Source organism: Canis lupus, chromosome 24, assembly GCF_011100685.1.
Source record: "Canis lupus familiaris isolate Mischka breed German Shepherd chromosome 24, alternate assembly UU_Cfam_GSD_1.0, whole genome shotgun sequence".
NCBI classification, from domain to species: Eukaryota; Metazoa; Chordata; class Mammalia; order Carnivora; family Canidae; genus Canis; species Canis lupus.
This window is the reverse complement of record NC_049245.1, coordinates 34056047-34083588: the sequence shown is the minus strand read 5'-3', so window position 1 is coordinate 34083588 and position 27542 is coordinate 34056047. Positions and strand designations below refer to the sequence as shown.

The 27542-nt window shown below is 54.3% G+C and overlaps 1 protein-coding gene across 1 annotated transcript in view; it reads left to right on the top strand.

The window, feature by feature from the left end:
- Nucleotides 1–27542, top strand: part of CDH22 (cadherin 22) — a 66922-nt gene that overhangs the window by 31155 nt on the left and 8225 nt on the right. Inside the window, exons 5-9 of the mRNA XM_038572499.1 lie at nucleotides 3121–3314; nucleotides 5711–5964; nucleotides 14746–14882; nucleotides 25604–25725; nucleotides 25842–25959. Coding sequence (XP_038428427.1) covers nucleotides 3121–3314; nucleotides 5711–5964; nucleotides 14746–14882; nucleotides 25604–25725; nucleotides 25842–25959 — 825 coding nt within the window. The remainder of the gene's footprint in view (nucleotides 1–3120; nucleotides 3315–5710; nucleotides 5965–14745; nucleotides 14883–25603; nucleotides 25726–25841; nucleotides 25960–27542) is intronic.

Sequence of the window (27542 nt, the reverse complement as noted above, 5' to 3'; positions counted from 1 at the left end):
TCTAGGCAGAGGTTTTGGCCAGATCCAGGCCAAGGCCCACCCATGCAGGAAGAAGCTGAGGTCTGGGGTAATGGGTCTGTCCCTGCAATAAGCCTGGAGGGCAGGTTTCCGTGCCTCTGGATTATGTCTTTCCACTCTCTGCCTCTCCTGGCACAACAGGGGATGAAAGAGGGGGCGGTTCTCTAGCTGAGTCCCCCACCTCCCCATCAGCCAGCCCCTCTGTCCAGTCTTGGCCCGAGAGCTACGCCGGCAAAGCTGCCCAAGCTGGCAGAGACTAAATACCGCAGCGAGCGGGGCTGATCCCTATCGGGGAGTCATTACTCGAGGTCTGCTGCTCTCACATTAGGCCCGCCACAGGGGACTGACCCCCGCGAGATAAGGGAATCCAATCCCTTAGCTGAGAGCGCACCATCACCGGGGCCTAGGGCCTCAGCCTGGACTCAGAGTGGGGTGAGTGGAGCCGCCAGCCAGCTCCGTGTCTCCAGGGAGCTCAGGCACAGAACCCCTCCCCACCGCCACCAGCTGATGGGGAAGCTTCCAGGCACCGTGTGGAGGTGTGGGGACCACCCACTCTTTTGCCCAGTTGTGTGAGGCTCTGTGCCAGCTCTGAGCTGGAAGCAGTGAGGCAGAGCAGAGAAGAGGGACCCCGGGCCCCAGGAACACTCTTGTTTATCCATAAATACATTCCTTCTCTCTTTATTTTTAACGTTTCTTTACTGTGAAATATGCACACAAACAGAAGGGTGTAAGATATAAACGTCCAGTCTGGCAACTAATTATAAAACGAACACTCCTATAGACCACACTCCCAGACCCCAGAAGCCTCCATGTGCCTTTTGATCGCCGCCTCCTTGCTTTAGAGTCCATTGACCCATATACGCATCACCTAACATCATAGCTTAATTTCACCTGGTTTTTTTTAGCCTTATATGAGCAGAATTATATCATATAAACTATTTGTGTCTTTCTTTCTTTCTTAAAATTATGTTTATGAAATCATATGTGGTTGCTTGTCACTGTAGTGTATTCATTTTCGTTGCTGTACAGCATCCTATCATTTATCTACTACATGTTGATGGTCGTTTGGTTTGTTTCCAGTTTGAGGCTATGATGAAGGACACTGCTCTGAACGTTGCTGAACCTTGTAAAACATCTCCAAGTGCCGATTTGCATGCATTTCTCCGGTGTGTAGACAATAGGAACAGAATAGCTGGCTCATGGGATAGACTCCTCTTCAGCTTTACTAAATAAAGCCAAACTGCTCTCCCCACCGCCCCCCAAACCCCCTGTGAAAAAAATGCACGTGTCCATTGTAGCACATTCTCACCAACACTTGCTATTGTCAGACTCTTTAATTTGTGTTAAGCCAGCGAGTGTGGACCCATGCATCTTTTCATTCATTCACTCCCTAGTCACTCACACATTTCATTTATGTGACAGTCTGGTGTTCTTCCAGGTTCGGAGAATGCCTGATGAATAAAGGATGTGGTTCCTGCCTTCCAGGAGCTCACACCCTGGACGGACGAGAGGGGAGAGAGCAGGAGGAGAAAAAGCAGAAAGTAGTAGGGAAATGCAGGAATCCTTACAGTAGGATGAGCTCGGAGGTCCTGGGGCACAAGACCAGAGCCTGGAGGTCGGTCTGAGAAGGCTCCCTGGAGGAGGGAACGGCTCAGTGAGACTAAAGGAAGGGCAGGAATTGGGGAAGGGCACAGCAGAAAGGAGAATAGAGAGAGGGATTAGAAGATGAGGAATTAGAAGAACCTCAGACAGGGTGAAGCTGGGGTCAGGGAGAAGGAGGCTGAGGCTGCAGGAGTCCACAGGGGCCAGGCAGCGAGCGTCCTGTAAGGCAGGCCAGAGGGCTTGTATGGCCTCATCACAGGGCAGCGGGGAGCTGTGGAGGGGACTCCAGTCGGGGGAGTGGCACAGTCAGGATGTTATAGAGAGAGCCCCTCCGGCTGCCGTGTGAGAATGCATTGGAGGCCGCCACTCCACATGAGGGGTGACCAGACCTTGGGGACGCCAAGAGGCCCATCCTCAGCTCCACAGGCCCTGCTTCTCCTGCACTGGCCCATCATTTAGCGAATCACCCTCATCTCAACCTTGACTCTGGGAAGAGGGCAGGGGACCATTGTGTCCCATCTGACCTCCTTCCCCTATGTTTTTGCTCTGCTTCCCTGCTGTAGCCACAATGGCCATCTTGCCATTCTTCAGACATACCGGGCATTGCGCCCACCTCAAGGCCTTTGCCCCTGCTGTTCCCTCTGTCTGGAATGCTCTTTCCCACCAATCTGCTTGGCCTACTCCCTCACCTCCCTCAGACTTTGACAAAAATGTCACCTTCCCAGTGAAGCATTTCTTGTTTACCCTATTTAAAACTTCACACATACCCTCATCAGCATTCCCCATTCTCCTTCCCCTACTTTATTTTTCCCCAAAGTCCCTATCACCATTTGATAGACTGACTACATGTTCCACTGATGTGATTGTTTGTGTCTTTCTCTGCCTGTTGAGAGGAAAGCACTGTGAGAACTGGGGTTTGGGTCTATCCTGCTTGTTGCTGGAATCCCAGTGCCTGAACTGCATCTGGGGACATCATAACAGCTTAACAAATACATGGAAATGAAAGAATCAATACCATTCACATCCAGAGCAACAGGAAGTCGGCATGAAGCTCCACTATTTTACCATAATTGGTTGCATTTATTGAGTAGCTACCAAGTGCTAGGCACTGTACTAGGTGCTTTCCATGCCTCATCATCTCAGTTAATTGGGAAAATGACGATGCCATTAGGAAGGCACTATTTCCATTCTACAGATGAGGACACCAAGGCTCAGGATTACACAGCTGGGACTGACTCTGGAGCCTGAGTCTCCTCTGTACCCCTCATGGGGAGATGGGGAAACTGAAGCCCAGAACACAGCCGGCACTTTTCCCATTAGTTAGCAAATCAACCCAGGGTCAGAATTAGGACCCTCCTCTTTGTACCGCCCACTTGGGAGCCCCTTACAGACACTCCCCTGCTGGAGCCTATCTGGGCCCCCCTCTCCTCTCTGATAAAGCTGGTGAGAGTTGGGGTAGGGGCTGCCCCCCACCCCTGTTCACAGCTGTGTCCCCTACAGAGATGTACCAGTTCAGCATCCAGGAGTCGGCCCCCATCGGCACTGCTGTGGGACGAGTGAAGGCCGAGGACTCAGACGTAGGCGAGAACACAGATATGACTTACCACCTCAAGGAGGATAGTGGCGGCGGCGGCCACGTGTTCAAGGTCACCACGGACAGCGACACCCAGGAGGCCATCATTGTGGTGCAGAAGGTGTGGTTTCCCCAGGAGGGACAGGGGCGGCAGACCCAGGGTGGCAGGGACAGGGACGCCCCAGAGCAGCTGCAGAGCCCCACTCTACCCCACTCCAGGGATTGGGTCTCTCCAGGGACCCGGGACCAAGCTGGGAAGAAGCCATGCTATCAGTCCCATTTTTACAAATGAGAAAATGAGGCACAGAAAGGGTAAGTGATGAGTGCAGGTTGCACAGCCCATTGGGAGAGCCCAGATTCAAACCAGATTTGGATCTGTGCTCTCAAGCACTGTGCTGGCTCTCAGGAACCAGAACAAACCCAGCAGTCCCTAGGGGAAGGGGATGGAGGGCAAATAAAAAGCAAAAGATCCACCTGCCAGGACTTGGTCGTGGGCTTGGCAGTTCAGGGCTACGCAGGCCTTTGAGACCATCACCCCAGCCCTGCTCTCCCACAGGAGGTCAATCCCCTGCACTGGCCTGCAAATGATGGGAGGCCTCTGTACACCTCCAGGATGGGATGCTCACTCCCTGCCATTGTGCAGCTATGTCTCCTGCCATTCAGCCAGAATAAGTCTCCCCAAATCAGCTCCCATCAGCCTGGGCCTTGCCTTCTGGGACCCACAGCAACATCTGCCCCCCTCCAGCCCTTCATTCACTCAATCCCCACATAATGACCTGCTCTCTAGCTGGACCAGAAGGTTTGAAAAGAGAGAAAACTCCCAGTTATTGTTGTTTTTTAAGATTTTGTTTATTTATTCATGAGAGACAAAGAGGCAGAGACATAGGCAGAGGGAGAAACAGGCTCTCTCTGGTGAGCCCGATGCAGGACTCAATCCCAGGACCTTGGGATCACAACCTGAGCCGAAGGCAGATGCTCAACTGCTGAAGATTAAAATATAATAGCTATTACTTATAAAGTGTATACTACATGCTAGGCACCCTTCAACTGCTTTTCATGTATTAACTTAATCGATCCCTACAACAGCCCTCTGAGGTACCATCATTGCCCATTTTATAGATAAGAAACTGAGGCCATGGAAATTCAACAATTCGCATCCAATGTCATGCATCTTGCAGAACAGAGTAGGGTTATGAGTCTGGGGCAGTCTGGCTCCAGAATCTACCCTTTTAGGCATTGGCATGTCTTTCAGTTTTCTGAGATCCATTTGTCCTCTCTGGAAGATAAGCCCATTTCACAGATGGGGCCCAGCATCACAGAGCAGCAGAATCATGCTCCAAGCCCAGCCTCTGCATTTGCTCTCCTCTCCAGGCTGCCCCTGCCTCCCTGCTTCCATCTCATGCCCCTCCCAGCCACCCCAGTGGCGCCTGAGGTGTCTCGGTGGAGGCGAGCTGGCTCGGGGAGCAGAGCCTATGCCTGATTGATGACCTGGCTCCAGAGCCCATCGCTCACTCACAGGCCGGGCTCCGGCCTGCCTCCCTGCATCTTGATTTTTCCCAGGCAACAGGATGGAGGAAGGAGGTGGCCGTGTTTGCTGCTCAAGAAGGTGGGGGTGGGAGGTTCTGAGACAAAAGGCAGGGGTCTCTACGCACAGGGCAGGTCTCTAGCAAGGTCACCTTGGCCACTCAGATAGCTCCCCTCACTGGACAGAGGCGCCTGAGCCCACCACTGCTGGTTCCCTTTGCTATGAGGAGTTGTCTCTAGAAGGCCGGAGCCAACACACAGCCAAGGAGCTCATTCATCAGAAGGTCACCCATTAGCACTCCCTGATGAGAAGCCAGGCTCAGCATGGGTTTAGCCAGATTTCCAAGGAAAGCTCTAAGGCAGCCTGGCTTATCAGGCTCAACTCAACATTAGTTGCTGCCGCCTACGGACCACTGGGAAATGTCTCCTTAACCCTCACAACCCGAGGCCCAGAGAGGCTGAATAGATTACCCACACACACACAGCTAGTCAGCACAGATCCAGTGCGCTTTCCTCCTCTGGGGTTAAAGGCCAGGACTTGAGAGCAGCACTGTCTGGATTTGAACCCTGCCTCTGCCAGTACCTGACTGCTAAGTGACCTTGGGCGAAAGTACAAATTTTCCTCCTGTATAATATGAGATAATCACAATACAGGCCTCTTAGTGATGTTGTTAAGATTAGATGAGTTAATGTATCTAAAGCACTGGCGCACAGTAAGTGCTCCGTGAATTAATAAATGCATGAAATGCCCCCACGTACTGCGCTGGGGGCGGTGTGTCAGCGCCCTTTAGCCCTAATGGACCGTGTTCCCTTGGCAGGACTAACTCCCTCGCAGTCTCCCTTGGTCCACCTGCAACCGGGAGGGTTGGTCTGGGTCTCCCAACGGCCAGGTCCCGGGCGCCCCAACGCAGAGTGAGCGTGACCTGGGGTCTCCCGCCCCCTGTGGGCCCACCCGGCCCACTCACCCACCCGCCCTCTGCCCCCTCCCCGCAGCGCCTGGACTTCGAGTCCCAGCCGGTGCACACCGTGGTGCTGGAGGCCCTCAACAAGTTCGTGGACCCCCGCTTCGCTGACCTGGGCACGTTCCGCGACCAGGCGATCGTGCGCGTGGCCGTGACCGACGTGGACGAGCCCCCCGAGTTCCGGCCGCCCTCCGGCCTCCTGGAGGTGCAGGAGGACGCGCAGGTGGGCTCCCTGGTCGGCGTGGTGACGGCGCGGGACCCCGACGCCGCCAACCGGCCCGTCCGGTGAGACCCCCGCCCGGGGCCACGCCTGCTGCCTGCTAACCCGCCCCCGCCCCCGCGGCCAGACTGCGGGCAGAGGGGGAGGGGCGGGGGGATGGACACGGAGGCGCGGCTCCGAGACAAAGGAAACAGAGTCAGGGGACTCGGACAAGGAGGGAGACCCAGGTCTGCCAGACGGAGCAGGGGGAACAGGGCTCAGCCCCCGGTCCTCCTCTGCCCACGCTGGCGCCCTCGTGCCCTCAGCCTGTCCATCCCTAGGCCTCTGACCCCCAATTTCACTCTCTCGCCCACCCCTGACGTCTCAGCAGCTGCTCACCGCGTTCTGAACTGAGCTCCAGGTGGCTGCACCCCAAAACGAGGACCTCAACCTTCCAGTTGTTCAAATCTAAAATATTGGAGACACCCTGCCTCCTGTCTCTCTCCCACACCTCCCTCCAGTCTATCAGCGAATCCAGAATCCAAGCACCTCTCTCCACTCACCCTGCGACCCTCGACCCTCGGGGTGCAGGCCACCATCTTCTCTTACCCTGATTCCTGCACTGCCCCCAACCCCCACTGACCTCCCAGTTTCTGCCCCACCCCTCTTTAATCTAGAACTGACCCCAGGGCCTGGCTGATCCAGTCTAAACAGAAATCAGAGCATGGCCCTCCTCGGCTCAGAGCCCGCCAGAGGCATCTGGCTCAGAATAAAAGACCAAGCTCTCACGGTGGCCCCCAGGCCCATGAGATCTGGCCTCACTGTAGCCTCAGACCGTCCCTCCTTTCTAGTTCACTCTGCTCAGCCACACTGTCCTCACTGCTCTGCAGGTGCTCCAAGCTCACTCCACCTCAGGGCCTTTGCAACTGCTGTTCCCTGCCCCTCCCCTCCCTAATATCCCTGCCTTTGTTCCTCTCCATTCCTCCAGTCCTTTGCTCAAGAATCACCTTCTCAGTGAGACCTTCCTGAACCACTTTTTCTAAAACTTCAACTCCAACCCAACCCCCAGCCCCAACCCTTCACATCCTCTTTCCTTCAAGTTACTCTGTGCTCAGTAGCCTTCGTCACCATCTCACACACTACCACTACCTCATTTTCCGACTACTTTGTGTGTCTCTCTCGCTACAAGATAAGCCACTTGAGGGCAGGGAATTCTGTGCGCTTATCCCTTTACCTTCAGGGCGTAACAATGCCCTGCACGCATAGACATTAGCTGACTGCCCTGGGGAGTGAATGAAATGTAAAGGCAGAGGAAAGAGAGAGAGACTCAGAGGCAGGGGGACAGATCCACAATGAGAGGAGGAGGTCAGAGAGAGGGGGTAGCCAGTGGAAAGAGGGTGAGAGGAACTAAAAGAGGCAGAGGACCTACCTGACAATGTGGAGACGGAGGAGATTTGCTGGGAGAGCCAGAAAGGGAAAGAAAGAGAAACAGACGTGGAGAGAGAGAAGGGTGGGCAGGGAGGGAGGCAGATGGGCAGAGGGGAAGGGATGCTGCAGTTCTGTCCCTGTCCCTGGAGGGGGGTGGGAGGTCCCAGACTGTGGCCCAAGTTGGAATAAGGTCAGGTAGAAGAGAAGGGAAGAAGGGTTGTAGCAGAAATGATCCAGAGGGGGTCAGGGACGGGGGCATGGCCATTGCTGGATGGACGGGAAGGAGATTCCTAAGCTCCTGCTTTCTCTCCGAAACCCCTGTACGTAATCAGTAAGTAATCCCGGAACCAGCTGTGTGCCAGGCTCTGTGCTGAGCATTGAAGAGAGGGAGAAGGGAAGTTAATTTGAGGATCTCTTTTTTACAGTTCCAGGTGGGTAACATTCCCCTCATCATCTAGGTGGATGGTTCTCTGAGTTGTACAGTGCACAGCCTGAGCAATCTTACATGGGTGAGAACAGAGAGATGCCATCCTGCCTAACTCCCTACGGACTCCCAGACTAGGAGTTACCCTCAAGGGTCTTAAAAGACTTCCTGGAGGAGGCAGGAAATGAATTGAGCTGGTACCTGGGTATGGTCAGGTGTAAATACGAGGTGAAGGACATTCCAGGCAGAGGAACAGCTTGTGCAGACATATGGAGGCAGAGGTAGATGTGCCTGGGGACGAGCAGACCCTGATGGCTACAGTGGACTGAGGGAGATGAGACAGCAAAAATGAAGTCCAACGGGCCTCAAGGGCAGGCCAAGTTGCTCAGACTCAGGCCGGAAGGCTGGAGGGCCTGGGGCTGCCTCTGTCCTCCTCACAGCCTAAACCGTCCTGCCTGCCGCCTCTGAGCTCCTCCGCTGCCTGTCTGCTCAGGCTGTCAGGCAGTCCAGGAGCAGCCCCCTAGCCTGGGCTCTCTGCTCACTCTGGGATTATCACCCTGTGTGTGAGGAAGCCAATGCCCAGAGAGGGGAGGAGGCCCCCAGAGAGGGGAGGAGGCGACCCTGGGCTCTCTCTGGCAGTGGAGAGCCAAAGGTAGGAGCTGAGTCCTTGCCTCCAGGCTAGTGCTCCCCCATCTGCCCGCCTCCCCTCCCCTGCAATGTCGCTTTCACAGCCCATCTCAGTCTTCTCCCTCCTCCCTCTGTTGACTTCCCTTCCCACCGGCTTTTATCTGCACTGAAAGGGCCAACTTTGAAACCAGCTTCTCACCTCCTTTCATCTCTCTTGGCTGGCCCCTACCCTGGGGCTCCTCAGATGTGGAGGCAGTGAGGAGCTTGAGACAGGGCCAATTTACCACCACAAACATTTACCCAACTCCTCCTCGTGCCAGGCCCTGAGCCAGGCCCCAGGATGAGGAGATGACTCAGCCAAAGACAGAGCTGGGGATGAGCACAAAGGGACAGCCTCAAAGAGGCCAGGGAGGGGCAGGGAGGGGCCGCTGAGGCCGCTGAGGCCGAAGGGCTCCTCACCAGGCACATGTGCTGCCCGGAGCCTAGTTTGTATCCAGGCTCCCGAGTTCTATAGTTGTGGACTCAGTCACCACCTACCCATGGAGTCCAGGGGGAAACGTGATAAGACCTCATCCCTGCCCACAGAGAGTTGGCCTTCTCCTGGGAGAAGGAAAAGTCAACGAGCAGTAAAACATTTGTAGACACAAATAATTGCTGATAAGAGCTATGAGGGAGATAAAGAGGGCAATAGGATAAGGAGGATGGGGGCCACAGGGGCTACTATGGAATGAGTAGTCAAGGAGAATCATTCTGAGACCAGAATGATAAAGTGAGACCCAACCTGCAAAGATGTGAGGAAGAGGACTCCAGGTAGAGGGAACAGCAAGTGCAAAGGTCCTGAGGCATGGGGCAACTTGGTGTGATCCCGGAGATGAAGAAGTAAAGTGGTATCCTGGGAGATTTTGCCTAACACACTAGGCACCTGGGAAATACAGAGATGCAGATATACAGAGCAGTTTTTCTGAGTTCCTGCACTGGGGAGAGTGGAAAGTGCCTCATCTTGTTGCATACCCAGTTTACAGATCGAAGACACTGAGGGTCAGAGAGAAGTGACTCTCCCAGTGTTATTCAGCTTGAAAGGGGAGGAGTGCTTTAACCCATTATTGTCTGCTTCTTGAGTTCAGCCTCGTGTTATTTTATCCCTGCTTCTTACTCTCTGTGGCTAGGTGTCCTCCCCTGTGCATAAGGCACAGAGATGAATCAGACATAGGCCCACAGGAAGGCTAGGCCTCCATGTGAAGGCTTCTAGTGACATGTTTAAGTCTGAGGGGTCTTGGGCTGAGGCCAGGGCTTGGGGAGCACGGAGCTCCATGGAGGGGCAAGTGCTCAGTGCAGGGGTACATGGAAGGGAATGAGCCCAGGCTTCCCCAGGTGGCCCCTGAGCAAGGCTGAAGAGGTGAGGTTGGAAGGGGGAGAGGATGCTCCTGGCTGGAGTGATGCTGGGGGCCGGGAAGCAGGAACAGAGGCATGGAAGTTAGTTGAGCAGCAGGATGGTGCCCTGGATGAGCTCATGTCAGGGTGGGCAGAGATGAGGACAGAGTGGCACTTGGGCCAGGCTGGGAAGGACCTTGAATGTCAGGTGGAGAAGTGAGACTCTATACTTAGGCAATGGGGAGCCTTGGAAGCTTTGCAGGGAGGGAGGAGAGTGCTCAGGACAGGCCCATCTCTGGGTTAGGCAGCCTTGCAGATAGTCAGGCTCTTGATCAGCCCTGCATAGCTCTACACCCTGGTGAGTCTTCTTCAAACATCAGAACCAGCAAAAGCCCACACTGGACCAGAGGGAGCAAATACCTCATTTCCTCCCAGCACTCCACAGTGAGGCGCAGCAGAAAGGACATGGGCTCTGGAATCAAAGACCTGGGTCAGAATCCCAGCTCAGTTGTAGAACCATGGGAAAAATCACTGGACCCACTGCAAGCCTCAGTTTTCCTGTCTCTAAAATGGGCATCGTGATGGTACCCGCCACATTCATTTATTCAAAAAATAGGTATTAAATGTCTACTGTGTTCTACTAGGTTCTGTGTTCAGTGCTCCCAGGGCTGGAGCAGAGGCTTGTTTGGCACATCATAGGCCCTCAGGAAATGGACAGTACTCTTTTCCTTTATGGCCTGGACACTCATTTCTGCCCTTCATTCTTCGATCAGCACTAACTACATACAAATTCCCAAGTATCATGCTTGGGCTTTAAGTGTGTGTCTTAAGGGGGAGGAGGGGCAGGTGCAGGAGAAAGTCACAGACTGGGGAGGGCCAGGTGAGCAGAGAGGAATCCCTGGGGGTGGGTAGGGGAGCCCCTTCTGCATCTGAAGAGATTCTCTGTCTAGTAGCTCTGGTAGGGGCTGCAGCATTCAGCCTGCTGTGCACATATGTACCTGGACCCTGGGAAGCCTGCACACACACGAGCCTGCTGCCTCTTATGTTTATCGTGCCTGTGTGCATGCTGTTTGCACACATTTGTGTGGGGGAAAACCATGCTACGTAATGCACGCCCAGGCCAGGAAGTAGTACCCTCCCCACATCCCCCACCTAACCCTGGCCACAGCAGCATTTTGTGCTGTTGGAGTGTGTGCTTTGTGTCTGCAGCTGTGCCTGTCTGGCCCTTAGGAGGGTGCCCTTAGACACGAGGTCCTGCGCAGATGTGGGCTGGGAATGGGGCTCTGCCACTAATTGGCCCTTGTGACCCAGGGTGAGGCAGGCACCTGGCTTCTCTTAGCCTAGTTTCCTCATCTATGAAATGGGGGTGATAACAGTGCCTGGGAAGATTGGAGGAGCTCATGCATGTTAAAGCCCTTCTGCAGGCCTGGCACAAACCTAAGCTAATCCATAGGTCATGTGGCAGGTACCCAGTGCTGCTAGAAGTGTTTTACCAGAGGCTATTGTCTGACCCTCACAGCCACTCAATAAGGTATTGTTCTTGTCTTCATTTTTAAGAGGAGGAGGAAACGGAGGAACCAAGATTAAGTGATTTACCCAAGGTCACACAGCTAGGTTTCAAACCTAGGCAGATGGCCACCAGTTCCACACTCCTGACCACCATTCCAGGGCCTCCCTTGCACGGTGCACAGGCACACACACACACACAACACACTAGCTAACACCTACCCATGCTCTCTCGATCCACTCCTCCTCCCACACCTGCTCTGGTTCAGCTCTCTGCCATCCAGGTCCCCGCTGACTGAATGAGGAGCAGGACCTTCTTCTAGACCCACAGCTGCCTCCCACCCTCGGGGAACACTGACCACACACTAGTTGGAGGGACTCCTGTGTACCCATTGCTAGACGGTTCTGAATAATAATTAGAATAACAATCGTTCTCTCTCATGGAGTAATCTTCCAGGAGCTCAGCTAGGCACCTTATCCCTGAAGCTAGGCATTTAATCCTCCCAGCAACTTGCAAGGTAGGATTATCATCTCCATTTTGCTCCAAATTAAAGTTCAAAGATTGAAGTGACTTGTCAGGGGCATCGTGGACTTGGATCCACACCCAGGGCTAAGCAGCTGCCTCTTGAGCCTTAGCTTTTCCAACAGCAAAGCCATATCACACACACACAGACACACATGCACACCGCTCATATATTCAGGACACACACACACACACACACACACACACACACACACTTTCCACCCACAACACAGACCAGACATACAACTCGTGTACCTACACGTGAGGTCCATAAGCCCCCCCCTCTCCCACCACCCCCCCCCCATATTTGCGAGGCCTCGGCAGAGCTCCTTGCCTCATGCCGAGCCCCTCCAGCCCTCCCTCCCACTCACTGGCTGGCTTCCTGAGCTGGAACAAAACCACCTGGGCTCAGCCAGCCACACTGACCTGCAGCCCCAAGTCTTTTGCCGGTTAATGGCAGGTCTCTCCCGCCCGCCCCATGGCCTTGGGAACAGCTGCCTCCACTTAGATTCCACCCACCCCCTTCCCCTCCAGGAGGGAACAAAAGAGAAAAATGGGAAGGAGAGAAAAGAGGAGGGAGATCTAAGCAGGAATGGGAGAAGCGGGAGAAGTGAGAAGGCGGTAGGCATCCTCCCAGCAGCCCTGCCTCCTGCCCAGTCCTGACCCCAGTGGTCAGGAGCCCTGGGCGGTGTCAGGCCCTGGCTCTCTCCTGGACTCTGTTCTCCCACCAGTAAAATCAGAAGGAGGTTCCTCCCAGCTGAGCTGACGCTCAGAGTCTGGTTCTACCTCCTCTGGACCCAAACATCTGACAAGGCCAGCCTGGGGGCAAACAGGACCTGAGGTTCCGTGCTTTGCAGCGTTGGGTGGTGCAGTGAGCTAAAAAGAACTCTGGGTGGAGAGTCCTAAATTTGGGTACAAATTCCAATTCTGTGACAGTCCCTGTGCAATTTTGAGCAGGGTCATCACTAACCCACACGGCATCTTTGCATAAATAAAAAGATCCCTTTTTGAGAAGATACCCCCTCTGCTAGGACACATGGCTTGGCAAGCGGAACGCTGGTTAGACTTTAACCCCACTTCACTCCTTTGTGCAGGACACAACCTGCTCAACCATACTTGGCAGTCAAAGCTTGGCAAGTTTCCTCTCTGAGCCTCAGTGTTCTTATCTGCAAAACTGGGGAGATCCCATCAGCTTCATAGGATGCCAGGCAGGGACCTCATCTGTTTCATTTGCCCTTTTGTCCCCAGGACCTAGCACAGAGCAGCACAGAGAAGGCACTCAGTTAATGTCTAGGCATAAAGGAATGCATGGGGGGATGGCTAAGGGAAAAGCAGACTATAAACTATTAAGTGCTGTACTAGCGGAAGGAAGTATATCATCTTGGGTTTGAAGTCCCCCATATACTTTCACCCAGGTCAGGAGGACTCAGGAGGGTCAGGGGCAAGGAGGATGTGGGCTTGGCAGCTCAGGGATGGGAAGGAGAGTTGATGGGGTCTTGGGAGACGGGCTGTAAATGCCTACTATACCATAGTACGGCCCTTTATAGTTTGTCACAGCCTTCACCACCTTCACCTGGACCCCAGTAACCATGAAAATAAGGGATGTCACCTGTGCCTATGCCCCGTCTTATGAATTAGTTCCTCTAACCCATAGCAGAGTGAGGTGAGTATAGATCACCCCCTTTTCCAGATAAGCAGAGGCCAGGGAGCTCCAGTGACTTGTCCAAGGTCACACAGGGAGAGGCGGTAGCCTAGGATTCAAACGCAGCAGCGCGCTGACTACGCAAAGGCCCCGGGCAGTCCCAGTGAGTGTCATCATTCCCATTCAACAGATGGGGGAACTGAGGCCCCGGGGAAGTTGTAATGCAGCTAAGCCCCACTAGGGGGTCGCTTCGGGGCTTTGAGCCTCCCGCAGGGGGCGTTTCTGGTGCCCTCGCCTCCCTGGGCCTCAGTTTCCCCCTCTGGGAGTTGCGGAGAGGGTCCCCTTCCTCCGTGTGGGAGGGGCCGGATGGCTCAGGGTGAGCCCCGCCCGGCCAAGCGTCTTTGTCCTCGCCGCACAATGCGCCCTTGCTTGGCGTTCGAGGCCTTTGTGGGCCGCGCAGCCCCGCGGCGCCCCCGCCCGCGTTATCAGCGCAGGGAAGCGGCGGCCGGAGCCGCGGGGCCTCCCTGGGCCGCCGCCCGAGACATGTGTTGGACACAGGCCTTTCAGGCCCGGAGCCGCCGCACAAAGGCCCGGGAAGAAGGCGGAACAAAGGGCTTTTTCACGCGGCAACTGAAAAGCCGCAGATTAGCTCGCGCGTGCTGCGCAGGCGGGGAGGGGCCGCGGCCGTCCCCGAGCCCTCGGCCGCGCTGGCTCCGCCCGTGGCCCGGCTGCGGCCTGCGCGCCCCCCGCCTCCCTCCCGCTCCGGTTCCCCTCGCCCCCCGGGACCCGGCCCAGCCCCGAATCCCGCGCCCCGCCGCCGCACTCCACCTGCTTCTCGGGGCTGCGCGGTGGGCACCGGCTGCCCTTCTCGGGAGGATTCCTGCCCGCCCTTCTCCGAACGATCCTTTGCACCTCTGTTCCCCCACCCGTGCCGACCCCCCCCTTCCCAAGCCCCGTGCTAGGGTCGCCTCTTAGGAAAGAGAAGAATCGGATATACAGTGACGGCTAGTTCCGTGCCAGGGACTTTGCCCACTTCCAGCCCTCACAACCGAGGGGTGCAAATGACTAGCCCCATTACCCAGCTGAGGAAACCGAGGCTCAGAAAGGTTGAGGGCGGCCCGGGGTCGCACAGCAGGTACCGGTGCGGCAGAGATGCAAACCCAGATCCCTTTCCACCCCTCCTCTCCTGGAAGGGGGTTCTCTGCTCCTGGCGTCTCCCAGGCAGGTGGTCCCTCTTTTAGGGGCGGGGGTGGGGGGCGGGGTGGGGGGGTGGAGGTAGTGGACCTGGGCTTGGGCTCCACCTGGCGCCAGGGCGCCTTCAATCAGCCCCGCCCTGCCTCCCTCAGGTATGCCATCGACCGCGACTCGGATTTGGACCAGATCTTTGATATCGATGCGGACACGGGCGCCATCGTGACGGGCAAGGGGCTGGACCGCGAGACGGCCGGCTGGCACAACATCACGGTGCTGGCCATGGAGGCGGGTGAGCCGGGGGCGGGGCGAATGTCGGGGGCGGGGCGAAGGCCGAGGGGGCGGGGCGAAGAGGAAGAAGCCGGCACAGGTGGCCAGGTGGCCGGGTTGCGGGAGGCAGAAGCCCGGGAGTTGGAACAAAGAACCTGGGCAGGATCCCAAGCCAAAAGGCGAGAGCTGGTCGTGAAGCTGGCTTTCTTCCCTCAGCATTTATTGAGCACCCACTGCATACGAAGCCCTGTTTTTAGCAGCTGAGGATGCCGCCTTGAACAAGACAAAAAAGCTCCTGTCTTTGTGGAGGAGCGCTAGACTGTCAGCAAACAGGTGTACACATGTCAGAGGATGTGAAATGCTAGTGATAATAAACCAGGGAAGAAGAAGAAAGCCAGAGAAGGGGTTTGGAAAGACAAGGCTGTTGTTCCTCTTAGGAGGCCTCTCTGAGAAGGAGACGTTTCAACAGAGACCTTGGGAAAGTGAGAGAGTCATGCCCATGTGTGAGGGAAGAGTGTTCTAAACAGAGAACAGCCAGTGCAAAGGCCCTGAGGTGGTAGTTTGTCCAGCATATTGGTGGAATAGCGAGGAAACCAGCGTGGTTGGCAAGGGGCAGAGTGATCAGCCATTGCAAGTTCTTTGGGCGTTACTCTGAATACGGTTGGAATCACAGGACAGGGGCGCCATTTGAACTGAGGAGGGACAGGATACCTCTGGCTGCTGCATGAGAATAGGCCATTTGGGGGGTGAGGGGAGAAGCAGGGGCTCAAGTGGAAGTTAAGTGTGACAGTGGCAGGAAAATGAGACAGTGGCCTGGTGCAGGGCGATAGGTGACATGTGGTCAGCTTTGGGAGACGGGCTGAAAATGGCACCCTGGGACTTTCTGATGGAATGATGGGCATGGAGAGAAGAGATGGAAAGGGGTCCGGGACTACTTCAAGGAGCTTGACCTGGCTTTCTGGAAGAGTGTGTGTGTGTGTGTGTGTGTGTGTGTGCACACGTGCGTGTGCCCACAGGCAGTTTGGTGCCATTGGCACAGTGTGAGCTGCAAGAGAAAGGGGAGGCGGCCTGTGTATGGGGTCCAGATAAGTAAGGCCATGGAGGTGAGGAACTAAGACCACAGGGGTTCACAGAGTCCCAGAAGAGGGGAGAGGGCTGTTCCAGGACTCCTCCAAAACCAGAGCAATACTGCCTGGACCTGGTCTCCAAGCCCTCCACCCCCGCACCACCCCCCAACAGCTCTCAAGGTCCAGGAGCCAACAGAGCTGCCAGTAAGCAGCCATGACAACAGAGAGACTCGAAGAGCCTCTGAGCCTCTGAGCCTCTGAGCCTCCGGTGGGTGGGTGGGTGGGTGGGTGACTTTCAAACTTGCCCCTGCACACACTCCTGCACTCCGCACTTCGGGCCCCAAGCCCCTCCTGGCTCTGTGAGCCCCCTGCCAGCCTTCCTACTCTTCCCCCTGCTGGTGCCCTCCCACTTTGCAGGCCCCACCGGCCCGTGGGCCAAGGAAGTCCCTAGGCTGAAGTTCCCTTCGTCTCTTTCAACTTCAGTTTAAAAGAAAATACAAAGCTGGCTCAAACCTCAGTGCCTGCTGCTCTGGAGCCTTTGAATCCACTCCTCCACCGCATGAAAGGAAGGTAACAAAGGTGGCTGGAGAGGAAGTGGCGGCTGGACTGGGGGGGAGGAGAGCTCCCCCTCCTTACCTCCCTGAACTTGCTCCCTGGGCAGCCAGGGGGACTGGCCTGGCTGCTGGGCAGAGCCGCCGCCTCTCTCTGCCCACAGATACATCTCCCCCCACAGCCTGTCACACTGCCTGACGTCCCACTCTTGAGTTAAGCATTGTGCTGCTGCCCAGTGGGTCTCTTTTCAGCGAGCAGCCAGAGTGGCATACAAAGCCTGTAATGCTGCCATTTCACAGAAGAAAGAATGTGGAGGGGACTCTCCCACAAACATTTTACAGTGTTTGCCTCATACGTATTCTGGGCTAGATGCTTCCTAGTGTGGACTTTTATTGAAGTATGATCAGTAACCGATCAGCACCCACTTTGCTGATGGGAAGATCGAGGTTCAGAGAGGAAACTTGCCCGAGGATGTGCGGTGGCCGAGCTGGGATTTGGAGCAAGTCTGCCTGGTTCCTTCCTGGGCATTACCACCTAGCTCCCTTTTCCTGATACTCTCAGCAATCTGAGCCCCGCCCCTCTCCCACCCACCGGTGCCTAGCAACCGGCCATGGGGATGATGAGGCTCAGAAAGGAGACTGATCACTGGGCTAGAGACACCCCCCCCCTCCGCTCCCCCCCCCCCAGCTGCAATCAACAACCCCTGCCCAACCAGGTATTAATCAATGAGAAAATGAATGGCTCCCACTTCACAGACCTAGTGGGAGGATTCAATAGGATCATGCATGGAAAGAACTTGCCTAGTACTTAATAAGTGCTCAATTAGTGGTATCTATTGATCCTGACTCTGTGCACTTGACTTAAGAACCTACTCTGCGCAAGGCATTTTACAGTGTGATGCGCTCGCTCGTTGTACCTTCCCACCTAAGAGGTGCTGGTTCTGGCCTCATCCCCACTGTATGGATGAGAGGTGAAGTCATTTGTCCAGATTCCCAGCCCCAGCCTGTCTGACTCCGAAGCCCGGCTCTCACCTGGATGCCCCTCGAGTCATGTTTCTTTGGTGCCAGGCACCAGTCCAGGAGTGTCACAAATAATACACCCACTCCAGCTTCCCACCATCTCTGTGAGACAAGGGCAAAATTATGATCCCCAGTTTACAGACGAGGAAATAAAGGCTCAGGGAGGAACAGCGATGGTTCCAAGATCACAGAGCAAATCCAGGCAGGGCTAGGGTTCCACCCCCAGACCTTCTGCTTCCCAGCAGCCAACCTGAGCTCCAAGTGTAATGCCAGTGGGTCTGCCTGCCCGTGACCTCCTGCTGAAGCATCCCTTTGGCTTCCTCAGAAACAGGGGATGCCAGTGGGGTCACAGTGGCCCCACCTGCTCCGGGAGAAACAGAGGATGCCGGTGGGGTCACGGTGGCCCCACCTGCTCCGGGAGAAACAGAGGATGCCAGTGGGGTCACGGTGGCCCCACCTGCTCCAGGAGAAACAGAGGATGCTGGTGGGGTCATGGTGGCCCCACCTGCTCCGGGCGTAACAAACACGAGGTGACAAGAATCAGAGGGGAAATATTTATACACAGTGGCGGAGCTCGGTGAGCACCTTTGAGAAGGCTGCACTCAGTCAGGAGCCGCCGCTGTCATACTGGATTACCTCAAAGACTCTGGAGCCACTTAGTATGCCGGCTCCCCTCTCCCCGAACTTCTGAGTCATCCATTCTGCCCATGCAGACGCTCCTTCCACTGACATTATCTTTAACGTTTTGTAATCATGAAATATTAATGACCGATATTGAATTTAAAGTACAATTTGTGTCTGAATCCTTCGGTGGAAAGGGCAGTTGTAAAGGGACAGTCCTCAAAGAGCTGGGGGTACAGACTGGAAGGCCAGTGCTGGGTTGGGGGTGCCAGGGGCTGCATCCTGCCCCCTCCTCCAGGGTCGTCTGGCCCTAATCTGGTCTGGAGGGGGCATTCTCTAGCTGCCAGAAACAGCAAAGAGTTAACCAGATTAGCGAGAAGCTTCCCCATCTGGGTCACCCCAGGCCAAATACATCTTACAGCACCCCGTTTTTTTCTGCATACCATGGAGCGTGCGTTATGATTTATATATGCATTTGTGCGAGTATTTAATTAATCTGTTTTCCCCCAGGAAGCTGTACCTTCCAAGAGGGTGGGGGCTCATCTGCACCTGCACTATACATATGGGGCCTGGCACTTAGTAGGCGTGTGTAAATATTTACTGAATGAATGGATAAAGTTACTGACCCACCCAGTTAGGAAAGCAGGACGGCATGGGGGGCGGAGAACTGGTGCCAGTTGCACAGTTCCCGGCTGTGTGAGCTTGGTCAGGTCACTCCCCCTCTCATTGCCTTATTTTTCTCATCTCTAAAATGACACTGTGTTAGGTGGCTGTAAAGATCGTAATTTAAAAGATAATAATTTTACCATATCTTTACAATAATAGCAGCTTCTATTTATCTGCGGCTTCCAACGTGCCAGACATCATACTGAAAGCTTTCTACATGGCATGTACGTTAGAATCTGTGTATGTGAAGTGCCTAGCATGGTTCCTGACACACGGTATGAGCTATTCATAGCCAGAGAAAGAATCCGAGGAGAGAACGAATGTCAGAGACGATAGACTCCAGCCCTTACCCTCACCCCCACTCCCACTTCATAGCTGGGGAGACAGCCCAAGGAAGGAAGGCACCCTGGCCACATCCAGCAGTAGGGCCTTATGACTCTCAGTCCAGTGCTCCTTAGGAGGACAATAGGAATGGGGGTGAGGGCTTGCAGTGGGGTGAGAGATAGAGTACTCAGTTGCCACAAGGATAACCCCCCCCCCCATATCTACCCTCAGTTAGTGTTTTCTGAGGGCCTCTCGCCACTGCCCAGTCCAGGCTGGGTGCTGGGATCTGGTGGTGAACAAGGATTGGCCACCGACCTCGGAGCTCACGGGTGGGTGGGGGAGAGACATGTCAACAATCAAGAACAACACAGAGTGGATGGGGACAGTGGGCACACAGGAGGAGCAGGGAGGGACTTGCCCAACCAGAGGGAAGAAAGCTAAAAATCCTTCCCAGAGGAGGAGACATCTGAGTTGGGTCTCAAAGGCTGAGGAAAGGGGGTTTGGACGCTCTAAGTGGAAAGACCCAGAAGCTCAGCAGTCCACTGGCCATTCTGAGAACGGGGAGACTGAGTGTGGCTGGAGGCTGGGGCTGGGGGACGGCTGGAGCAGGCGAGGTGAGGTGAGCATGCAGAAGCTCACTGGGCTTCTACAGGAAGGGCCTTGAATGTCCTCTGAGGAGTCAGGCATCTCGCGGAGACAACAGGGAGCCAATGCAGGTCTTTAAGCAGAAGAGTGACTTGGTCAGATGTGCGGTCCCAATGTTCACTCGGGCTCATGGGTGAACAGAGGGTGCTGGCCTGGAGCAGGAGGACACATAGGAGGCTGTTGGGAAGACCCAGGCTTAGATATGAGCTGGGGGTGGGCAGGAAAAATCACCAGGGAAGTGGAGTGTGGTGTCGTCTGGGGAAGAGGCTTGGCACAGCCCTGCATGGAAGGGGCTGCTTCGAGAGGCACTGAACTCCCCATCACCAGAGGTGTGTAAATCAGGCCTGGGCTCCTCTTGGTAACTCCCGGAATCCTTTGCCACCTGAGGACCTAACAGATGCCGACTGGAATAAAAGGTTTTGTCATGTCCCTGGAGTCTCCAGAGGACAGCCCAGAACATCAGGACCAGCTCAGCCCTAGGAAGGAAAATTTTCTCCCACCCCACCCCCTTTCTAGAGCCCCTGATTCACCCCGAAGTCCTCCCTTACCTTTTGGAGAACTACACATCCTCCCCCGCCCCCCCCCCGCCCCCCCGCAACAAGGTCAAAGCCTCCAATCTCCACTGGGTAGATCTCCACTGAGTAGCTCAAGAGATAAAGTCGAGAGAGAGAGAGAGAGAGAGAGAGAGAGAGAGAGAGAGAGAGAGAGAAAGGTGCCCAAACCTCTCTCTCCTGCTAAAGGTGAGTGAGGACAGGGCAGGGGGTGCAAGGAGTCTACTTTCAACAGCCCTGACACCCCTCTCCTGGAACACCCCCACTTGCTCACCCAGCCCCCTCCCCGGCCTGCCTGCTTGTCTTGGCCAGCGGGTAATTGGGATGATAAATCTTCCTGCCCAGCTGGCCAGCTCTAATCAGAGCCTGGTGTTTGGATGCAATTTAATTCTCTCGGGAGGGGGAGGGGCTGGGGGAGCTTGGGAAGGGGGTCTGGCTCTGCTGCCCACCCCCCACTGAAGTGAGTGGGAAGACGATGCCTTCTAGACGCTCCCCCAAGCTCTGTCCCTCCCCCCACCCTCCTTCCTTCCCCGCTCCATTCCCTGCCAGTCCCTCTCTCCTTCCCCCACTTCTCCCACTCTTGAAACCTCCCTTGCCCCTCCTTGTCCCTGGGCTTCTCTCTCTCTCTCTCTCTCTCTCTCTCTCTCTCTCTCTCTCCATTTGTTTTACTGATGAGAAAACCTTAGTCCAAAGAGAGGCAAGAACAGGGTCACAGCTTGACTCCTTCCCAGATGGAGGGGCCCTGGAGGGGGTGTGAGTCTCACAACCCGTCCATCCCAGGAGGTCTTGGTCTCTTCCTGGGGCCTCCCCAGTATCCCAGCATAGTCACGGATGCCACGGACAATGACATCCATTCATTCGACCATCTTTTAAGCAGCACCTACTATGTGCCACCACAGAGCAGTAAACAAAATAGAAATCCTGCTTACTTTCTAGTGGGGGAGACAGGTGATGAGCAAGTAAGTACAAATATAGGGGGTTAGGAAGTGTCACGGAGAGAAAGTAGGGAAGGCCGGAATGGCAGGGGGCACATTTAAAGAAGTCATCAGGGGAGGTCTCTCTGAGAAGGCATCTGGGCGCAGATCTGAAGGAGAGAACAGAGCAAAACTTGGAGCAGAGCTGAAGAGAGGGGTGAGGGTCAAGGCCAGGGAGAGGACTGGAAGCCTGCGGCCATGTAGGATTTGGGCTTATATTCTGATGGCCCAGAACTAAGGCAATCAGGGAAAGCTTCCAAGAGGAAGCAGAGACATTTGTTTAGGACATGGGGCAAGTGGGACTCCAACAGCTAAAGATGGCAAGAAAGGCAGTACCATCTGATGATTAGAAACTCCCCCTTTGGAACCAGAGCCAGGCACAAGTCCCAGATTGATCGGTCGTCCCCAACGAGACCTTGGGCAAGTTCGCTACCTCTCTGAACGGTTTCCTCCTCAGTAAAATGTCAATAGCACTCGTCTCTACCTCCCACCATGGCTGACAGGGTGAAATGGGGCAGTGCAGACCCTGGCCCACAGCACATGCTCTGTGTGTGTTTGCTGCTGTCTTTCTGGGAAGGAGCACATTCCTAGGAGGACCTTTAACAGAGTCACCAGGCCAGCCCCATGTCCTTGTCCCTTCCCAGTAGCCCCCAGCCATCCAAACCCAGTTTGGTTCAGATTCCAGGTGTGTACTTGCTGAGGGCTGGGGTCTTCCTTGGAAGGGATCCAAAGTCTCATTATCTACAGCCTTCTGTGCTCCTCCAGGGTGTCTGCACGTGCTGTTCCCATTCCCTGGGGCACACTTTCCCTCCCATCCCCTTCACCTGCTTACTTCCTAGTTGGGTCTCAGCCTAAAGGTCACTTTTTCCAGGGAAAACATCCCTGCACCCACCCGTTCCTGAACCTTTATCTCTTAGCTCTTATCAGTCTGGAGTACTGTCTGTCCCTGCCACTAGACTGAGAGACCATGTTGATCTTGTTCATTGTAATGTCCTTGGCATAAAGGAGGTACTCAATTCATAATTGTCAGCAAAACCCAGAAGTCTCAGCTCCAAACGGCTCAGTCTGATCCCATCCGTTATACATCAGGGACTTCTCCAAGGCTCAGAGAGGGTAGGAGACCTGTCCACAGTGCACAGCAGTTCTCCTGCCCCCATCCCAGTCTCTTCCTGAGGCACCTACTGAATGGCCCAGCCTCCTCAGCCCCACAGGCCTCCAGGGCTTCACCTGCCACCTTCCCCGATTCCTAGTGAGTTAGCTCAGAGAGGGAGCACCAGGCTGGAGCACATTTAATTTTCATCTAGGAACCAGTTAAGGCTGTAGGCCTGCTCAGCTCCGGGCTGTCAATCAGCCTTCCTCAAGGCTGCATCAATTAGTTTAAAAATATTGAATGCAATTTTGCCTGACACAACATATTGCAGCTACTGCAAAATATAATTTATTTTAGAAGAAGAAATAATTAAACTAATTTGCATGTCAGTCAGCTGAACTGAGATGCCAAGAGGGGGGTTGGGACCCATGAAGGACCCAGCCCCCTGGGGGAGGGCACCTGCTGCTGGGCGTTGGGGGAGTCAGCTTGGACCTGGGTCTGAGCAGTAGTCGGTACTGGATGGACAGATATCCAGGGGGCAGAAGGGCCTACTGGCCTTGGATCTAGACCAAAGCAATGGCCTTAGAGGCAGGAGAACCAGGAGCCAACCTAGCTCTATGCTGACTTGCCTGTGGCTCTGGGCAAGGCCCTGGCCCTCTCTGGGCCTCGGTTTTCTCATTTATGAAATGGGTTTAACAAGGCCTCCTTTACGGGTTGTTTTGAGGATCAAATGAGGTCATAGATAAGAAAGTTTGTTATCAGTTGAAAAGTCCTGCACAGAAGTGAAGATTAATTAATTGATGGAGTCTTTGTTTACTCCCAGAAACATGTAAGGTGGTAAAATTATGAATTAATTATTAGCAATGATCACAAATGCTGCTAAGTGTGATCAGGAGGGGTTTAGAGGAAGTCCACCAGAAGTAAGATAATAGGTTGGACTCCCTCACCTGCTAGTCACCCCGGAGCAGTGGTTGACAACCCTTGCCACACATTAGATTCCTATAGCCATTTAAAAACCTCAGCTTGGGCATCATTGTGTTTAAAAGGCTTCCCCAGCGATTGTAATATATAGCCAGGCTGGAGCTGCTGTGATGTCATGGGCACACAGGCTCTGGGGGTTCTAGGCCAGCCTTAAATTCGGGGGTCCCTGGGATCAGTTCTGCAAGTGAGCACTTGGCTCACCCTTCACTACTCACTCAGCCGCCCCACCTCTGAGACCTGGGATCCACAGCCTCACCAAAAGGTTTGGGGCTTTCCCAAGAGGTGACCTGTGACATTTTAAAAGAGGAGGTAGGGTGGCACCTGGGTAGCTCAGTCAGTTAAGCATCTGACTCTTGGTTTCAGCTCCGGTCATGATCTCCGGGTTGTGAGGTCGAGCCCCATGTTAGATTCTGCACTGGGTGGGGAACCTGCTTAAGATCCTCTCTCCCACTCCCTCTGCTCCTTCCCTCTAAAAATAGGAAATAAAATAATGAAAGAGGAGGCAGGACAACAACAAAAAGGTAATTATGTGAGGTGAAGGATGTGTTAAGTAACCTTATTGTGGAAAACATTTCACAATATGTGTCTAAAATCATCACATTGTGAATCTTAAATTTACACAATGTTGTCAATTCTATCTCAATAAAGATAGAAATTAAAAAAAAAAAAGGAGGTAGAAGAGGCCCAGCAGATGGTAAAGGAATGGCTCAACTGTGGGGGTCTCACCAGGAGTGGACCCAGCCCCCCAAGAGTGTCTCAGCCTCGGAGGAGCTGGCCCTACTCTGAGGTCACCCTTCTGCATGCCACACAGGCCCCTGTGCCCCTCCCTCTGCTCAGCAAGGAAAGAGGTGCCTGGTCCTGGCAGCGGGCCTCACCCTCCCCACCCCCCTCCTCCCAAATGCACCCACCTTCTGCCTGTTTAAGTTCTCCGGCAACACGCTCTTAAAAATAACGGCTTGCCCGGCATTCCCAGTCACGACTCCAATCTCCCGCCCTCAGAAAAGCCCCCTCTAATCACTGAAGCAGCAGATCTGGGTGAGCCGAGAAGATAAGGTGCCCCCGGCTAAGGGGAGCTCCAGAGAGGGGTCGAGGTCTGTGTTAATTAAGGACTCGCCCCCCTCTTTCCCTGACCCCCGGAGGTGGCTGCACCTGCCTCCCCATCCCATTTCTCTTTATCAACACAGGAGCAGCTGCAGTCAGCCCGCAGTGGCCTGAGTTCAGAGAAAGAGGCGGCCGACCAGCCCCACTCCCCCCAGAACTCATAGGGTTCCTGGCTGCTTGGAAGCTCCCAGGCTGCGCCCTAAAGAGGCCCCTGCCAGCGGGGCTAGAGACCCAGTTGCCAGCTGACTAGTTCTTTCAAGTTTCTCATGCTTTGTTTCTCTTCTACAATGTGGGGATATAAATTGAACCAAAGCACGGGATTTCCACATGGATACCTGAAATGATGGATGTGGGGATGCTCCGGGTGCGTTCTGTGCAGACGGTGGTGATGGGATGTTGAAGATGAGATGTTGGTTGATGGCAGTGGCGATGACAGTGTCGCTAGAGGTGGGAGTAGGGGTGCCAATGTGATGGTGCCATGGGTGTTTATGGCGGAGGTAACTGTAGAAAGGGTGGGGCTGGTAATGGTGATGGTGGTGGAGATAGTGATCGCATGGATGGTGATGATGGTGGTGGTAAGGGCGCTGATAGTTATGGCCTTGGTGTTTGTGATCATAGAGATGAGGTGGTGGTGCCTTGGATAGGGTGGTGGTGATGCACTCATTTTGATGGTGATGGTCATGATGGTAATGGTCTAATGGTGAAGCTAACAGGTTGGTGACAGTGAGAGTGGTAAAGTTGGTGATGGTGGTACTGGTAATTATGTTGGTAGAGGTGCAAGGATAATGTTAATGAGGGTAGTGGTTAGAGTACTGGTGACAGTGATGGTGAAAGTAGCAGTGGTAGGGATGGTGGTGATGATGGTGTTGGGTGGCACTGCGGATTATAGTGGTGGAGGTTGTGATGGTGATGGTGATAGTGACACTAGCAGTGATGATGACAGTAATGAGCGAATGGTGGTGATGGTGACAGCAGTGGTGGTGGTGACCTATTCATGATCAATGTCCTCAGTCCTGATCCTATTACCTGCTGGATCAATCCACAGATCTCTCAGTGTGACCCCACTGCCTCATCTTGTCCTCCTGGCAGATGGGGGGTTGTCTCGATCTCACACTTGATACCGCTCACCCTGCTCCTGTGCTCTCACTGCAGACAATCATGCCCAGCTCTCCCGGGCATCCCTCAGGATCCGAATCCTGGATGTGAACGACAATCCCCCAGAGCTGGCCACCCCCTACGAGGCAGCTGTGTGTGAGGACGCCAAGCCAGGACAGGTACACGAAGGGGCTGGGGACTGGGATTGTTGCCAGGACTGGCCAGGACACCCTCTACCTGGGTTTAGAGTGGGTTCGGCCTCACATCAGCTCCCTGCTCTGTCCTCACCCTTTAGCTTATCCAGACCATCAGCGTTGTGGACAGAGATGAGCCTCAGGGTGGGCACCGTTTCTATTTCCGCCTGGTGCCTGAAGCTCCCAGCAACCCTCACTTCTCCCTGCTTGACATCCAAGGTGAGTTTTCTCTGAACCACCAAACCTAGGAGGCATGGAGGGAGGGCCTCGCCTCCCTTCCCCTTCCCACATTACAGGTGGAGAGACCAGGCACCCCCAGAGGGTCAGCGTTGGGCTCAAGATCAAACAGAAAATCAAGCTAAAGGTGCTCCCTAGCCCACTGGCCAAACTCTGAAGAACAGGCCGGGGGCGGGTTGGCAGAGTGGGGAGGGGTCGCCCCAAGAGAAGAGAATGGAAAGATACAGAGAAAGAACAGATGAGGAGTGGGTGGGCCAGAGTCCTGGATGGAAAGAGCCCCTGGTCTAACTGAAGATTGAAATAAGCCACGTGCACTCACTCCCACCCTTCAATTTAAAAAGTGCTGTATCCCACTCATGTTTCCCTTTGCGTCCTCACAGCCGCCCTGGGAGGTGGTTTTCTTGCCCCTCCCCCTATTTTGCCTGTGATAAAACAGAGACTTTAAGAGAAAAGGGGCCCACCCAGGGCCATACAGGGAGTCCCTGTCTCCGATCCAGAGTGCTTCCTGCTTTAGCTCATTTGCCACCTTGAAAGTGACCACCCTGCCCAGCCTTACTGATCCCGCTGTATGCCCCTGCAAATTCCTCAAGAAGCCCAAGTCTGACCCTTTGAGGACTGAACTGGAGGTGGGGGTGGGGGAGTGGTCAGTGGACTGGGCGTGAGGGGCCTGGATCCCAGCCCAGGCTCAGCTGGGGACTCTCTGTGCAATGCTGGCAAGATTTGCACCTCCTAAGCCTCTGTTTTGTCATCTGTAAATTGGAGCTGAAAGTGCCTAGCCACCTGGCTAGGGAGCCCCAGCAAGATGAGGGCTGCTGGGGTATATTATTAGTACCTAGAACATGTAGTTTCCTGTATTTAGCAATTATTTATTGAAACATAGTGCCCAAAATGCAGTGGCAAAAAAGCCAATATCCCTGCCCTCGTGGAGGTGACATTCTGGTGAGGGGAGGTAGAGATTAAACAAGTGATAATATGTTGGGGATGCTAAGTGGCTGGAGGATGAATAATGCAATTTCCACAGGAGTCTGGACTTGGTTTTGTTCAGTGCTGGGCCATGGGTGCCTACAGCAGTGCCTGGCACATAGTGGGTATTAAACAAAACACGGGAAAATAAAGCAGAGTAAGAGTAGGAGCTTTTTAAAATAAGATGGTCTGGGAAACCCTCTCTGAAGGAATCAATAGTGAGTACTAATGTAAAGGAATTTAGGGAGTGAGCCATGCTGATAGCTGGATAAAGACTGATCCAGGTGGAGTGAACAGCAAGTGCAAAGGCCCTGAGGTGAGAGCAGGCCTGGGATGTTCAAGGAACAGAAAGCCTGTCTGGTTGGAGTGAGTGGATGCCAGGACTAGGAGATCAAGTCATGTTGGTTCTTTCTGACCCTGGAACAGGTCTGGGATCACCCCCAATGCCTTTACAACCCTTCCCTCTAAAAGGAGGGACCTCAGTGGCCTGTGAAGCCAGATTCTCTGTATTTCCAAGAGAAATAGTAGTATTATTATTAGTATTATTATTTAGTATTTTTAGTCATACTAAAAATATTTCACAACCAGTGCAGTTCAGATAA